We start from the raw sequence: 17,216 nt of genomic DNA, 5'->3' as shown, positions 1-17,216 counted from the left end.
CAGTGTCCTGACTTGAGAATTAGCTTCTCAGCCCCCTTTCACTGTCACATGGGTGAGGTCACATGCTCCTTATTGCAGGAAGCCCCACTCCATTACAACTGAGATCTTCTGTAGATAATTGCAGCACATGCAATTAAATGTGAACGGCCATAAGTGGCTGTGGACACTGGAAGTTGTCATTGCTTTTAACAATGCTTCCCGTCCTCAGTTGATTACTTGAGTCTAACAGAACAATTTGTGGGACTCATACAATCGGCCTAATTCTCAAGTATGAAGCAGTTAAGTGTTAGAGGCTATGTTAAAGTGCAAGAGTAAGCATTAAGGCATCATTGTGTTGTTATGTTTAGTAGGATAGGATTAGGGTTAAAGCCAAAAGTCAGGGTAGGTGTTTAGTTTAGAATGATTAAGGATAAAGTGTTAGGGGTTAAGGTTGTTAAGGGGAATTGTTAAGAAATTGTTAGTGATTTGGTAGGGGAGGATTAATATTGAGGGTCTGATTTATTGTTCTGATAGGTTAGAGAGCAGGACAACCTTTTGTCATTTCTTTTCCATGCTAAAAGCCCTGCCTCAATAACTACAGTAGAAAACTAATTTACAGCTTCTGGATGCCTTCCGTTGGCTTTGTGGCAGCTTATGTACTTTAAACATGAGACAGGTTTACTTTACTGTTGTATAGCAAAACCTAATACAAAAAAATTACATTGCATCAGCTTCCATTAACATTATATTTCCTGAAGGTTCAGGGCCATTATGCTGTTTCACACCCTTAAGCATCCCATTGAGTACCATAATAGGGCTATCTGAAGTTTGCACACAGAACCTTGGGTAATTTGAAGAAATCAATAGCCATACTCACCTATGTGGACAATGAATGTGTGCTCTAGGCTGACTTCCTTAGCACCATCTCTAGCCTTATCCTATATGCATGGATTAAAACTGTGCCTCTATTGCTGACATCCGAAATAGCATCTCTGTGATTATTGCCTGCTTGACGTTTAATAGCCGCTAACCCATCCGTGTGATCATTATTGCTGTATAATGATAATAGTGGAATGATATTGTCCGTGCCAATTAAGCTTCACAGCATGCTGAGGAAGAACATGTTTTAAATAAAGGTATTCCACCTGCTAGATATAAAATCAATGTGCAATATAATTCTGTACATCCAGGAGAGAGAGAAGGCAAATATAAATGCACATTGGGTATCACAAAGCTTACTTAGCCTGACACACCACTGGGCTCAAATCTACCCAACAGCAGTAATATAATACAGTTCATCAATAAGGCAAAGTATGGTACGTCTTGAAATAGGCACTAACAGCCGGGGGAAGATCCCCTAATACTTGCGGTTCTGGTTGTGGAGTAGCAGTAGGTATTGCTCTATGGTATAGGGCAGCCTCGGTAGCTGGTACGGATGCTGGGACTCGGTATGGGTCCTAGTAAGCAATTGCTGTAGCAGTGGCCGCTGCAAGGTGAGTATCACACTGAGTCACTCGCTCGACGTTCCACATTGATAGAACGCCGATTGAGTGACTCACCTGTACTCTTGAGGAAGCACTGAGGCCAGTGGGAGGAGTCGGGCGTGACCTCACACATGAGACTGCGCGCCGCGGCCACGGAGCTCCGGCCCGGGTAAGTCTATGACAATAGAGTTGCAAGGGGGGTTATTCATGCATGCATGAGTTGGACCTGTTCAGTTTGGTGTATCTGCAGTGAGCTGCCAAGAGCTTCCTAAATCATGTATGGTCAGTTCTGTTGATTTGACAAGTTTATGTAATTGTAGAGCAGCGTTTTGGAAGCCTGGTAGAAGGAGGTCAGTTCCAGCTTATCAAGGGGTAACAATAGCAGTTAAGATGGTTTTTCTAGCGTGACTGGTTTATGGTGGCCATCTTTTTGCATAGGAGTACCCCATGGACATCAGATTTCATTTCCGTCTATGAGTGCCTTTAGCATGCATGCTGCCATCCAACAATTTAGACTGTGATTTAGTCAAAAGTAGAACTACAAATGAAACAAATAAAGGCACATTTGCTAAGTGAATGACCTCTGTACATCATTCATATGCTGATTATACTTTTGATAATTCCTGTTGTGAAAAAAGGCAATTGGAATGCACAGAAACATACCGTATGTAGTGGCTGCCAAAGAGCTAAGGATGGTAAGGTTAAAGGTGCAAAATAATGTAACCACACTGTTTCAATAAGAAGGTATCTCAAGTCTTGAAGAGGAAAGCACAAACATGGTACTTGGCCAACACACTAAATCCAGCTCTCAATGGGAAACATCAGGAACATACAAATATTCATACTTGAGTGATGGAGACACTCTGCACTGTAATGATGACCATTAGGATGGGGGAAAAAATCATCCAGGAAATTTGGTTTGACAATTTAGGTATATGTGTTTGGTAAACAAAAATTGGCCCATTGCAACAGTGAGCTAAATCACTGTATCTGTATCACTGTATTAATGCACTTCTTGGAAAGCCATAGTAAACAGAAAAGAGGAAACGTGTATTCAAAAGCAAAGTTCTCCTAAAAGGGCTACTAAAGTGACACTAAATTCAGGAGTTAAACCTTAAAAATACATTAAATACAAATCTTAAAGATACATTAAACACAAAAATACAAGTATTAACCTAACTATTAATAAAATGTATTTGTTTATCACTCAGCTGTAGATCCTCAAATAATCTCTGAATTGGTGCTGACACGTTCCATCCTTCTGGAGGGGGGCCACTTTTGTTCCCCATGGTCCCTAGTGTAAAGTAAGCACCGCTCCAAGCACACTTGCATGATGGACTACAATCTCACATTTAGTTTACAAATTTGTATTGTGAATGTAGTCCATTACGGGAGTGAGCTTGGAATGGTGGCTACTTTACAACACACACAGGGACCATGGGGAACCAAAGTAGCCCCCCTGCAGAAGGAAGGACAGTGTCAGCACAAATTCAGAGATGATTTGAGGATCTACAGCCGAGTGACACACAAATAAGCTACATTTTTGTTAATAGTTAAGGCACTTGAAAGCATTTTTAAGATTTAACTCCTGAGTTTAATGTCACTTACACTTCATCACCTTACATACCTAAATGTAACACAGACAGCAGTTAAATTAGTGTAAATTACAACCCATTTGCTATGTGTGCAAGACTCACTAATACTTTCTAACCATCTACTCGAATATTAAGCCTATTTATTCTGCTGTAGACTATAGAATAAATAAAAGCGCTCTATATAATGTATTCCCAGAGTAAGAGTAACACTAGGAGTGTGTAATGTAATAAACAAACTGTACACAAAGAATATGTTTAATGCTAAAACACAAAATAACTCAAGGAAATATTTTCTGTGATATTAAGAAAGCGGTGCCAATAAAAGGAGAACATAAAATGAAATGGAAGCTTAAAACATAGCTTTGACATTAGACTGCAGCCCAGATAAGCCCAGAGTGACACTTCTTTATGCTTCATTTAAAATATAGGCAAACAATAATAAAACCCGAAGATAAAAGAAATGTAATTCACTTAAAGCATGCGAAACTGAAAACTTTGATCCATAAAAAGATAGAATTGTTATCTACAGAGAAACAGCTACAAGTCTTGCACAAAGAATGTCAGCTATTGAATAAGGCACTGCGTTCATTCTAAAAGGCATTTGCAGTGCAGTGAAAGATAGCCATGGCCCTGTCACTCAGAGACGACAAAGGAAATACAATGGGCTTATATGAAAAAGTTCAATTATTTCATGATCAATAAGCTACATGTTAAAGTGCAGTGCCTGGTAATAGAATTAAGAAGTATTTGTGTAAAGACAAAGGGATTTGGGATATAAGTATGTTATTTGAGTTGTTAAATATCTGTCTTTAATTGAGGTCCGTGATTGGTGATCTTAAGAAATTAAATCCAGTTTGGCAAATGGAAAAAAGCAGTGAAAGGGCATGTAAACCTGCAGTTCAATCTAATGGAAATTGATTTTAGTGATGAAACCCTTAGTGGTCCAGTAAATCACGATCTGCAAGATAGCTAGGAAAGGTTTGATTGGAGTTATGGGAGGGCCTGGGCTGTATATATCTGCTCCTCCCCCTAATTTTCCATGCACACCTTTTGGTAGTCCTCCCAGTATATCACTTTTCTTTTACATTTGTATTATTGTCTCATTTTAGGGCCATCAGTCACAATAATAAGGCTCCATTCACACATGAACGCTTTTCCGCACTAACATGTGTGGAACCGCACTAAACATAAAAAACAATGCATTGCAATGTGCATTGTTCAGACTATTGCAGCGGCAAAATGTCCCGCAAAATAGTCCAAGAGCGATTTTATGGGCGGATTATGCACGTTTCGGCTATAGTAATAGCTGCAAATATGCGGAATCTGCACATATGTTAACGTTTGTGTGGTTCTGTGTGGCGAAAAACCACACAGAAAACGCTACCGCTATGTGTGAATGGAGCCTTAACCTTTTGCCGCCTAGATGTGAGTCTCATATATGATATAATATATAAATGTGCTGAAGAACAATTGCTTGTATGGGGCCACAGTAGCTAAACTCAATCTGGTATCCTCCCTTGGTAGTATTAGTATATTTTTATCATACAGTGAAGGATTTTTTAGTGGAGTACTCCAAATCCGCACATAATGCTCAAAACGTTCTTCTTGCAGACATTTTTCAAAACCCATACTTGGATTTTAGACAGTTGAGCCTAAAAACTGATATTTCACCTTTGCATGAATAAATAGATTTTGAATATTTGGTACTGCAGGTGGACTACTTAGTAGCTCACTAACCTAGATATTTTAAAAATAAGTCAAAATGACAATAGTATTAGAGGTTGAAGGTTTAGAATTCCTGTCAGATTTTAACTGCTATCTGACCTCCATTAGAGAGGTTTTTCTTTACTTCCTGTCCTGCTGACAACGTTTTACCAGATAGGAAGAAAGGGGAACTCTTCAACTGCAACAGAGACAAAATGAAAGAGGATTTTCTTCAGTAGAGTAGGGGAAGAATAGAACACCTGTCAGATTTGTATTTCTGTCTCTGTAACTATTGCAGATTTCCCTTACTTCATGTTTGGTGAAAACCTTGTCAGCTGAACAGGAAGTGAGGGTGAATCTCTTGAACAGAGCTCCAGGTAGACATAAAAAACATCTGCACTATTTAAATGTAGAAACAAATGTTTGGCTTGACTTACACTTTAAATGTATCCATATCGTAATCAATGAAATCAATATGCTGTGATAAATCATTAATTCAAACAAAAGTAGAAATGCTACTTTCAACAAATTTTCTTCACCGGTGAACAACCCTTACTTTATGCTGTCTTAATATGAAGTAATTTGTCCATCAAAGCAGACAGAGATAACAACAGAACAGTGATTAAACATTTCTTAAAAGTAATCACAGTGATGCTCTGTTTAAATGTCATTTGGAGCCCTCAGTATGAAGAAACCAAGAAAAATGATTCCTTCCTTTAAAATAATCTTGTTGTGTTCATTTCAATTCTCAGGCTCCGCAGGAGTCTGAATGTGCAGTGCTGTTTCTTAAATATTAATGAAAAGTGGCCAAAGGGTCTTAAGTCTGAAACTTAAATCTAATTTCTAAAGCGAGATTGAATGCTTTAAGGCTCAATATAAAGTCCATATCAGACAGGGACAAGATGCAGTTTTATGTGACCATGTTATAAAATGCTAAATGTGCACACTCATGGAATTGGACGCAGTATAACAAAAAATAATAGATGAGTACAAAACAATTTAACGCTGTACACAAGTTACAGTCATACTTTTTAAAACATTTACTTTGTGTCCTAACTTTCTTAACCAGTTGACATCTGGGGTGTTAAACCCCCTTCCCATCCAGGCCATTTTTCAGTATTCAGCGCTGCGGTACTTTGACTGACATTTATTCCGTCATGCAGCGCTGTACTGAAATGAATTGTATACCCTTTTTTGGGGACACATAGAGCTTTATTTTGGTGGTATTTATTCACCACTGGGGTTTTTATTTTTTAATATATTAGGGAAAAACTACAGATTTAAAAAAAAAAAACAGTTCCCCCTATATTAAATTCTAAAACATTTATTATTACCAAATTTTTTGGTAAAATATAAAAGACGGGGTCACGTCGGGTAAAGAGACACCAAACATGTCAAGCCTTAAAATTGCGCATGTGCGCGAAACCTCAAAAAAACGACATTACCCAAAATTGGCCATAGGCGACGCATTAAAAGCTTTTACCGCTCATCAGTTTAGTGTTATCAGTGATTTATGGCCCTAAAATGATTGCTCTCACTGCGACGTTCGCGGTTTTTCCGCGGATGCGAGTCTGCCGTCCGTCCGTTTTTTCTTAACGGGCAGACGGCAAGAGGTTAATTAGTTGATTTGATTCAAAACACATTCACTGGAACTCATTAAGAGTGATGTATACACTCATTATAGACATCTGTCTCCCATTGGTGCAATTTGAGACAGATTCATGTAACTATCTGTAAGTTGTATATGAATCTGTCACAGAATTGCCTGAGGCTGAATTTTGTCTGTGACACAATACTTACATTTGTGACACAACATAGAAGAGGTCTTATTTATTGCCACTATTCTTATCATCGATATAGCATCATTTCTTAATGAATTTGCCACCACCATAGCACCAGAATGTAAAAGTTACCTGTATTTGTTGCATGCGTAGGAAAGAGCAAGAAAAGTATCACAGGGATTCAGGTTGGTGCAGGACTTTCTTATTTGGTCATAACAGCAGAAGATTGTCACAATTTCTGCATTGAATCAGAATACAAAACACAGTATTTTCACCTCGCAGCTGAACACTGGTTGAAAATGGTTGACATTTTCCAAGAGGATGCATTTTAATACCTATATCCATAGAGAGTTTGAACCATGTTGTCAACTTGCTGTGAATGTTTCCTTAACCAAGTTTTATGTATAAGTATTGGGATGCCTGCCTTTACACGCACATGAACTTGAATGGCATTCCTGTCTTAGTTCGTAGGGTTCAATATTGAGTTAGCCCACCCTTTGCAGCTATAAAAGCTTCAACTCTTCTGGGAAGACTGTCCACAAGGTTTAGGAGTGTGTCTATGGGAATGTTTGACCATTCTTTCAGAAGAGCATTTGTGAGGTCATAGTTACTTAGGGGTCTATTCACAAAGCTGCCGAAGGATCTGGCCGTAGCTTCGGCCGATCCTTCGGCTAGCTTCGGCACCAGGACCCCTTCGGTGCAGGAGAACCGAGGGGGTGCTGTACAGCTATTCACAATAGCCCGTACAGCTCCCGATCACGGCCGAGCGGCTCAGTCGAGCGCTGAGCCGTGTACTGATCAAGTACTGATGTTGGACGAAAAGGCCTGGCTCGCAGTTTCCGCTCTAATTCATCCCAAAGGTGTTCTATCGGGTTGAGATCAGGACTCTGTGCAGGCCAGTCAAGTTCTTCCACCCCAAACTTGCTCATCCATGTCTTTATGGACCTTGCTTTGTGCACTGGTGCACAGTCATGTAGGAACAGGAAGGGGCCATCCCCAAACATGTCTTGGCATGCTGATGCATTAAGTGTTCCCTTCACTCGAACTAAGGGGCCAAGCTCAACTCCTGAAAAACAACCCCACACCATAATCCCCCCTCCACCAAACTTTACACTTGGCACAATGCAGTCAGGCAAGTACCGTTCTCCTGGCAACCGCCAACCCCAGACACGTCCATCAGATTGCCAGACAGAGAAGCGTGATTCGTCACTCCAGAGAACACGTCTCCACTCTAGAGTCCAGCGGCGTGCTTTATACCACTGCATCTGAAGCTTTATTGCACTTGGTGATATAAGGCTTGGATGCAGCTGCTCAGCCATGGAAACCCATTCCATGAAGCTCCCTATGCACTGTTGTTGTGCCAATCTGAAGGCCACACGAAGTTTGGAGGTCTGTAGCTATTGACACTGCAAACAGTTGGCCACTTCTGCGCATCAGCATCCGCTGACCCCCGCTCTGTCATTTTACGTGGCTGTTGTTGTTTCTGCTGTTCCCAGTTGCTTCCACTTTGCTATAATGCCACTAACAGTTGACCGTGGAATATTTAGTAGCAAGGAAATTTCACGGTTGGACTTATTGCACAGGTGGCAACCTATCACGGTACCACGCTTGAATTCACTGAGCTCCTGAGAGAGACCCATTCTTTCACAAATGTTTGTAGAAGCAGTTTGTATGCCTAGGTGCTTGATGTTATACACCTGTGGCCATGGAGGTGAATCCAATGATTTGTCAATATAGTGTGTGTGTGTGTGTGTATATATATATATGTGTGTGTGTGTGTGTGTGAGAGAGAATGGGAACATTTATTCTGTTGAGCTCTTTCACTACATATTTTATTCTACCCTAAGAGTAAAAACAAGTATACACTATTATTCAGGCCAGTTCCAAACCCTTTTAAAAGGCGGTAGTAGGTAACATCAATCAAAAGTCGCTTTCCACTGAAAGGTTGAATAGGTAAGTGAGATAATTGTGAAATGGGCTCCGCATGAGAGGCATTCCAGCAGGTGTAACATTGATTTACCTAGCATTTAAACTCATTGCCTTGTTTCCATTTTAAAGCTACATTGTTAATAGAGCAACAAAATGAAAGCATATTGACAGCAGACACAGTGGTTTTGCTTGTCCAAATGGATGCTTATTTGTAACATTTAAAGGACTTGTAAACCTAAAATGCACAGTGTCTTATGTAAAAGAATCAGCAAGACAATTTACACTCGTATTGTCTTCATATTTTGCACATATTCAGTAGATTTCAATAATATTACACTAACAGTGACCCTTGTTAAAGGGTGCCCTTTCTAAGACAACATGGTTGTTGTCTAAATCACAGACTTTATTATATTTCTGATTTGCTTCTCTAAGTGACTGGGATAGTAGTGAAGCCAAAAATACAATTACACAATACAGCAATGGCAAGCTCATTGTTTCTGTCAGTACTGGTTTCCTTTAATTATTAGTAAAATAATAAACAGTCCACTGTTACTGACCAATATTTCAGTTGGCCACTTCTCCATGGTTAAACTCTGCTTTGGTTGAAAGACTTGTAAATATCATTCAAAGTCTTCATTAAGTGTTGCAGAGGATTTTGGTGTTTGTTGTGTATTACTGTTTTACCTACCAACAGAATTGCATTTTTGTCCATTCATCCCTTGAGATTTGTACACCCTTGCCACACAGTACAGCACTGTATGGATGGCAGACAATCTAATTTATCCCTGCTGCAGGTAAGTAACATGATTCCACCACACCCGTAGCCTGTGTATAAACAGGAAAAGCAGAATAAGCAGATTGATAAGCTCATCTCTCTATCACTCTGCTCTCTTCCTATCAACATGCTTCTTGCACTGCAGAACAACTCTTTGGCTCCTTGTGTTTCTTCCGCCTACTCCATTCAGAGCTCAGCTGTACAGGGTTTCACAAGAGGCTGATTCCAGGTCAAATTAAGGTGCTCACACGTCTTGCAATAAAAAAAAAATGTAAAGATGTATTCATGAATATAGAGCTGCAATATTTTGTGTCTTGTATATTTGCCTGGAGTTCAGCTTTAGTTACTGACACAGTTATTTGATGGTGACTGGACTCATCGGTGCCTTAGCTATATTGTGTATAAATGTAATTAGCCACTGAACCTGTGTAGGCTAGACATGTCAGGGAATGAGTTGATGGTCATGGTCATGGTCATGGCTGTAATTTGCTGCAAACACTTTTTTAAGCCATCAATTTTCCAATGGATTTGTACAAAGTGCTTAGCAGCATTATGGTAGTTGTTCAGTGCCAATATAATTTTGACAGCTGTTGACTTTCTCTGGTATTATAGGCAGTAATAACCAATTTCCTTTTTCTTTTTTTTCTTTAGTAAACCCAACAAGAGCAGGTGGGAGAGATATTCCAGGCTCAGCGGAGGTCATCAGGGAATCTAGCAGCACAACCGGCATGGTCGTTGGCATTGTAGCTGCTGCCGCCCTGTGCATCCTCATCCTCCTTTATGCCATGTATAAGTACCGAAACAGGGATGAAGGCTCATATCATGTTGATGAGAGTCGAAACTACATCAGTAACTCAGCACAGTCTAATGGGGCTGTGATTAAAGAAAAACAACCCAGCAGCGCTAAAAGTTCAAACAAAAATAAGAAAAACAAGGACAAAGAATATTACGTCTGATCCCAGCCGCTTAACGAACACGTGTATAGAAATAGTCTTCATTTTATCTGAGACATAAAATTAACAAACTTATTTACTTTACTTTTTATGAAGCACATTGAAAATATAAAAAAAAAATCAAGAAGACAGGGAATGCGATCAGAAAAGAAAGACTGTTTTTAAAAAAAATGGAAAACAAATGGATAAAAATATATATAAAACAAGCACATCATGGTTTTGTTTCGCAGAAACAGGAGCCACTTAAGATATCCAATTATCTACAATGTTTTCATATATTCTGCCCGTCCATTTATGCGATTGGAATGTTTTGGAAAGACGATGATAAGACAAAGCATTCTTCAAGCACAGAAAGAAAATCCAACTTTGAGGCACAATTCAAATCTAAAAAAAAAATTCCAATGTTCAGGCACAATTAAAATAAACAAAATCAAAGAAGCTACCTATGATTCTGGATGCAGCCAAAGTGCTTGTGCCCAATTCAACATGGAAGTTTGTACGCCAGCAAAAACTTGTCTGAACTTGCAAACAGCGGCTTGAAGCAATGGGGCAGCTGTGCAATCATGGAGACATGTCTGGCTTTTCTGAAAACAAAAGCTGGCTTTTCTGAAAACTTTAAAAAAAACTTTCACAAAGACCCCTTTCTGGTTGTGAAGAGTATGTTACGGAGGCCTTATTTTCACAAATACAGAACATAAGGCCCTTTTTCAAAATTAAAACAAGAGGGATAGATGCAATCATTGAAAATGTTCATGCACGCTTAATATGTTACTACATATGTTTATATAAAACACATCTATATGTGCTTTCTGGACTGTGATAAGTGATGTTTTATAGCCTGTTGTATAGCAATGCAAAATATATCTGCTCTTCAGCCATTTTTGGTAAACTCAATGTTCTAAGTGTTCCTAGGTATAGACAGTTTTCCAATGTCTGACCCAACAGACATATTTCAGTTTCTTGCTGCCATTACCCAATTTTTATCTTTTATTTTTAAATTCTTGTGAGTATGCCGCTGGGGGATGTGTATGAATGTAAAAAAAATGTTAATATTATACAGCACAATAGCCAACATTCCACTGCAGCCAAGTTCCAGTATGGCGAGCCACAAGGTGTGAAAGTATATAACATTGTCCAAACCATTAAAAAAAATCCAAGTTACTGCAACAGGCATTCTGTAATTCTTTATGCTAGATAATTAACTGTAAGGACCTTTTAGTTTTTAACTATGACATGACATGCCTTTTATGTGTTTAAACAAATATTATTTTAAAAAATGGACCTTGATCTTATGTAAAAAAAAGTATTAAATACAATTGACACACATGAACAGGAAGTGGTGTTCATGTTGATAAAGGCTTGGGAATGATTGCAATTTATTCACTGCATATAAATGTATTCATGTGTCCTTTCTCCAAGCATATATTCGTTCACGAAAAAAACAAAGTTTCTATTTTTTGGCATAATTTTAAAATATAAGTAGTAATCTCTTAGGTGAAACAGTGTTCTTTCTGATAGGAACACAAAGAAGTTATAAGCAAAGTAGAATAATATCCTAAAATTGATTGTTTGGATATATATAAAACATTTATTTTTCTGTATGTCACAATTTTTTAAATTATAAAGCAAGTTAATATATAGTAATAGATTACAAAAATTCTCAAGCTTTGCTGAATTAAGCTTGTTGCAAAAGACTTGAGAGTAACATATCACTCGAGGAAATGCAAAGAGAATATATTAACCTAAAAGTGGGCACTTCAAGAGAACTCTCCTCACTTGAAGGTCTCCTGAGAAGTGTGTGGATGTTCCCACATTACAGACAGGAAGGAGGAATTTAAAATTAATTTAAACAGCAGGGGTAAGCAAGCAAAAGACCCTGTTTTATTCACCAGTTAACTTATAAATAATGCTTAAAATCTAGACATGTTCTCTCAAGCTTTCAGAAAAGAAAAATAACAATAGTTGATAAAAAATACTTTTAGGGCTTCCAAATACCTTTAGTCCTTTATAAGTGATTTTTGCAAGGGCGTTTTGATCACTTCCCAAAGCCAGTAGCTTTTAGAAGAACAGGGTGCATCAAATAACTTTTCCTGCTACAAATCTCCATCCGGACACGAGAGAAAGTCAACTGTACTCAGGGATAAAAAGTTATTTAATGCTGTATTGCACAGTACGTGTGAAAGGTCCAGTCATGTTTATAGTTCTCTGAAAAAAAGATGTAGAGTAAACAATTGTGGTCCAAACAAGACTTGCCAAATTGATAAGTTGAACATGCAATGATAGCAAAGTACTACAAGTCTTTTATAAAGTATTTTATTTCATGTAATCAATGTGTCAATTGTTAATGTTTCTTTGTATATATCTATTTTGCCAACACTTCATATCTCCAATAATCATTTATACCTTAATTCTGAGCTACAATTTCAGTTAAATAAGGATTTTACTGATAATTTTGCATTTATTTGTATTACCATTGCTTCAGGTTTTATTTCGGATTATTAATTCACAGTTTGTATGCAATTTTGCTTTGGCATCTTAATGTCATCACGTTAATCCTTTCAGAGAATGAGGATCCAACTGACGCATTTTGATGCATTGCGTTTCAGGTCCCTTTCATTGAAAGGGTAGGTACATTTTATATTCTGCAACAGGTTTTTCCTTTTCTTTTTTTTCCTGTATATTTGCTGTACTTAGTCTGGATGAGGTGGCTTATTTCCAATTCTGTAATGTGTTGCCTTTACAACAAAATCAAAAGTGTGAGATGAGTCATCCCCAAAATCAAACCGAGAGGCCCAAAGCCAGTTTATTGTGTTTGTGTGATAGATATTGAAAATGAATTTATTTTGTTGCAAGGCCAATTTATCCATTACTGGAAATGCTAAGCAAGTGGAATTTATTGTTTTGTTAATAAAATGTTTCTTAATACATTATTGTGTTTTTATTTTTGCAAGGAACTTAACATGAAAAAATGTGCAAAATGAATACCCCCCAAAAAATGGTGTCTGTAAGTAGTTTTAAGGGGCTAGAAAGCCTGAGACAACATAAGCTCAAACATTAAGACACTAGCATTAAGACACTAGCTTACATTTCAAGACACATTGTGGTTGATTTACTGAGGCTCTGTTCACACATTAGCTGTATTCCGTGCGTATTCTTACACTGAACATTAAAAAACAATACATTCAAATGTATGTTGTTCACACTTGCGCGACGTCCGAAAAATGTGTGTTGAGCAAAAAAAGTCCAATGGCGGATTCTGCACATTCTGGGCTAAAGTAATAGCTACAAATGTGCAGGATCCACGCGTATGTTAAAATGTCCACGTTTTCGGACAACACAAACGGCGTGTGTGAATGGAGCCTAAAGGGAAACAAGATAGTTCACTCAGTTTACTGAATAAGGTGAACCACTCATGTGCAAGCCAAAAATCTGATTTTTGTTAATTTCCCTGGCACATGATTGTGTTCGTTCAAAGAACTGTTCAAGGTAAACACAGCTTCATCCTATTTAGAAAACTAAGTGAAGATATACACTTTTTATGTGAACAGACCCTTCTCCATTAGTAAATGAACCTGATTCCTGACATTTTTTTCTGTAATGTTACAGATGTTAGTTGTCAGCCAATACATGTGAGCAGTGTGGCCACATACAATTTAGAAGGATTTAGAAACTAGGCTCAACCCCCATCCACACAACAACACTTAATGGGCGGGAAGTGGCCATCATTCCTCACAGCACTCCAAGACACATTGGGGCTGATTTACTAAAGGAAATAGGCTGTTCCTTGCAAAGGAATTTTCCCTTAGCTTGGTGAATGTGGTGAAAATTCATTTAGCAAAGAATATCCAATGACATGCAAGGAAAATTAATAAAATAGTATTTTTGCTTTGCACAAAATCATGGATGATGGAAGTCTGCAGATATTTACCTCATTTATTACGCTGAGAGAAAATTTGCAAAGTCTAATTTCCTTTAGCAAATCAACCACATTAAGTGAAATGTATTACATTAATATATGTAGCAAGATTCAAATAGATCCACATACAATCTTTATTAAGTAGATGAGAATGAACAGGTACAAAGAAGACTAGACCTCTTTTTATCTGCTTACCTCCACTTAATAAAGATATATGCTCTGTTCCATCTTGAAGTCTGCCATTGGGTGTTACCACACTTCCTGATGTGCTCTCTGTGCTTTAAAATACAATGCAACAGAGAACACTAAAAGAAGAACTCCAGTAAATGTAAGAATAATTCACTGCAGTGGGGCTACCCCTGCACTGTAAGGGTTAACTGCTTGTTTTGGTTTGGGGCTAAAAATCAGACCGGTCTAGCAGCCAAGCAGGACCGAGGATCAGGTGAGTATATTTTCTTTATTTCAGTCCCTACACCAAAATGAGCAGTTAACCCTTACAGTGCAGGTGTAGCCCCACTGGAAGGGTTAATTTTTTCCTTTCCTGGAGTTCTTTTTTAGCTGTCTAGCATCTACAAAATACGTAATACTTACTTTTTATAAATGAATGGTCAAAGAATCGCCCAATTTATTAAGCTTTTTCACAGTCCTACTCTTGATGTTTGTTTTTTTGATAGTAAGTATGGACTTCAATGATTCCTCTATTTTGTCAGAAGGTAGCAAAGAAGCTTTATAGTAATAAATCAAGTCTATTTCATGCGGCAAGGTGGGACTTTTAAATTAGGTAGCACCCTCTAGATGTGGCATGGAACACGTTTCATGGCCCTTTAGCTGCTCTCTTGTAATAAGCAAGATACTTACTGAACAAGAACAGCCTCCACCTTTAAGGAATGGGTTCTTGTTTTCCTGGGTCATCGCTAAAGAAGTTCCTGTCTTTCATTTACCTCTGTTGGCCTCACCACTGTGTCCATGCACCTTATGTAGGCTTGCACTAGTACATTACTATTAAAACCCCCACCCTGAACTTCCCCATGTTCTCTACCAGCTCCTTGTATTTTTGGGCTAATGATATTCTTTAGAAATTCTTGAACACGTACAGGGCTATTCACTAAAGGGTGAAGAGTTTGGAGAAGGCAGGAGAAGTGAACAATCTAGGACAGCAAAGCTGATTTGGAAATATTCTCCAATTCAGCTCACTTTCCAGTTCAGCTATGTTGTCCTAGATTGTTCCCTTCTCCTGCCTTCTCCAAACTCTTCACCCTTTAGTGATTAGTCCTGTAAGAGTGGAATGGAGTAGTACTAGAACTAGAAGTACATAGTAGAAACTTTTATAACATCAGCTTTAATTTACCCCTTTCATTTAAAACTATTGACTGTAGTTATAATTTAAGTTAAGCATTTCTCTCAAGCCCGGGCGGACATTGGTTATATTATTATAACTAGTATTGCATGCAAGGGAATGAATGGAATATTACATTAGGTTAACATAATTAACAGATAATTCAGAAAACACTCATGAGCCAACAGGGCAAGATTGTGAACTTTAGAAAATATGCTTCATAGTTCTAAATTGAATTAACCTGTTATGAATGGATGCATCACTGCCAGATCCTAAAATTCTGCCAGATTAGGGATTAGCAGCAATGTAATGTACAGCAACATTCTGAAGAACCGGCATATAGGTATTAGTTTAAGGATTGCAAGGACCCAAAGACTTAACACTGCTACTGAAACCACTTGTATGTACCCTTGTGGTAATAGATATCCATTTCATATATCCTCCAGTTGAAGAAGATTTCCTTTGCAACACAAGCATCACATCTTAAGAAAGCCATGAAAGGTCTCCAACGCTCATATGCAATTACAGTACGTCAAGTCAGTATCCTCCCTGGGTTCATTAAGAGCATAACCCATTGTGCAATAGGTCATGACACAAATCCTTTAAATCTGTGCTTATAACCAAATAAAGGGAGAATGTTATGTGCACTAGAAAATCAAAGCACACATTCAGGGTTTCAAAAGCTACAGTAGAATTTTAACCTGCACTCCATAATTATGAACAGCATATTAATGGCAAGAATCACATATTTTCACAGTGTGCACCACTATTTCCTATACAGAATGGGGTTAAGTTACATAAGCAATGAAGACTGTTCACTCTGCCAAGTGTATTTTCACATTGCAGAATGAATGCTCATTTAGCTTACTGCATAAAATGGATCTGTGTTTACTTCAATCATCCATTTGTACAAGCACATGATTGGGCATGCAAATGAACACAAAGATTTACCTTATTTACTAAACTGTGTAGACATACACTTTGCAAAGTGAACTCAAAAAAATAGCTCTGCTCTTTTAGAAAATCAACCCCATTGTGTAATTTTTTGTTATAATGTACTTATTTTATAGCCACAGCAACACAACACAAACTTATTGGCTTATTTTATGTATTTTTAAAAGCGACTTTGCTAAACCTCTCTCCTTCCCCTTGTTATTAAAGGAAACCTATAGATCTGTTTTACAGGCCTGCTATGCAATATTTCACATTTACCTGGTTAAAGGGAAAAAACAATATTTTTCACAACTTGAAGAGCAATTCTTTACATCACATTAAAGCAAGCAGTGGGATAAGACAACAGGTGTAGTTTCATAAATCTGTGTAATCCCCTGCATCCAGATTTCAGAGAACACCTCACGAGGTCAGTGGAACAGTTGTAGAAATGCACTTCCTGGAGCCTGTGCTGGGTTATTTCTTCTTTATCTCGGCCTCCTGCAGTAGCATTGTTTTATCAGCAAGACACCTATATTATGTGTTAAATCATCACAAACAGGTACATTCCAGGATCACCGGATTACAGACAAAATGGAGTGGGATTGACTAGTGCAGTATAGGAGGTCTAGATCAAAAGCTATGTTCCCTGTGTTCCTCTCAGCTGCCAAGTGTCTAATAATTTAAAGACCGTCCATGAGAAAATGCAGATTAAATAAAGTTTGTCCAGTACATTAACAAAAAATTGTAACAGAGTATTGTATTGTACATGCTGCCAAATATTAGACCATGCTATCATTGTGGGCATTTGTTGTTTACAACATTATGGTTGTT

General features: G+C 38.0%; 1 protein-coding gene and 1 long non-coding RNA gene across 2 annotated transcripts in view; one reads left to right on the top strand and one right to left on the bottom strand.

Annotated features, from left to right (window-relative positions):
• The window catches only part of LOC108787592 (neurexin-1-beta-like), a gene marked incomplete at its 5' end in the record, with an annotated part of 18,722 nt that extends 7,229 nt beyond the window's left edge, over nt 1–11,493 (top strand). Inside the window, one exon of the mRNA XM_018557190.1 lies at nt 9,899–11,493. Within this exon, the coding sequence (XP_018412692.1) occupies nt 9,899–10,203 (305 nt within the window). The remainder of the gene's footprint in view (nt 1–9,898) is intronic.
• A 1,027-nt stretch (nt 11,494–12,520) lies between these two features.
• LOC108787600 lies at nt 12,521–13,140 on the bottom strand. Its single transcript, XR_001941268.1, has 2 exons — nt 12,645–13,140; nt 12,521–12,610 (listed from the first exon to the last, which is right to left on the bottom strand). It is a non-coding gene; the product is annotated as an uncharacterized LOC108787600 (long non-coding RNA).
• Between the last annotated feature and the right edge of the window lie 4,076 nt (nt 13,141–17,216).

Source organism: Nanorana parkeri, unplaced genomic scaffold, assembly GCF_000935625.1.
Source record: "Nanorana parkeri isolate BGI_ZX_2015 unplaced genomic scaffold, ASM93562v1 scaffold271, whole genome shotgun sequence".
In the NCBI taxonomy this organism is placed as follows: domain Eukaryota; kingdom Metazoa; phylum Chordata; class Amphibia; order Anura; family Dicroglossidae; genus Nanorana; species Nanorana parkeri.
Note: the sequence above shows the minus strand (reverse complement) of the source record. Positions and strands in the feature narration are given on the sequence as shown.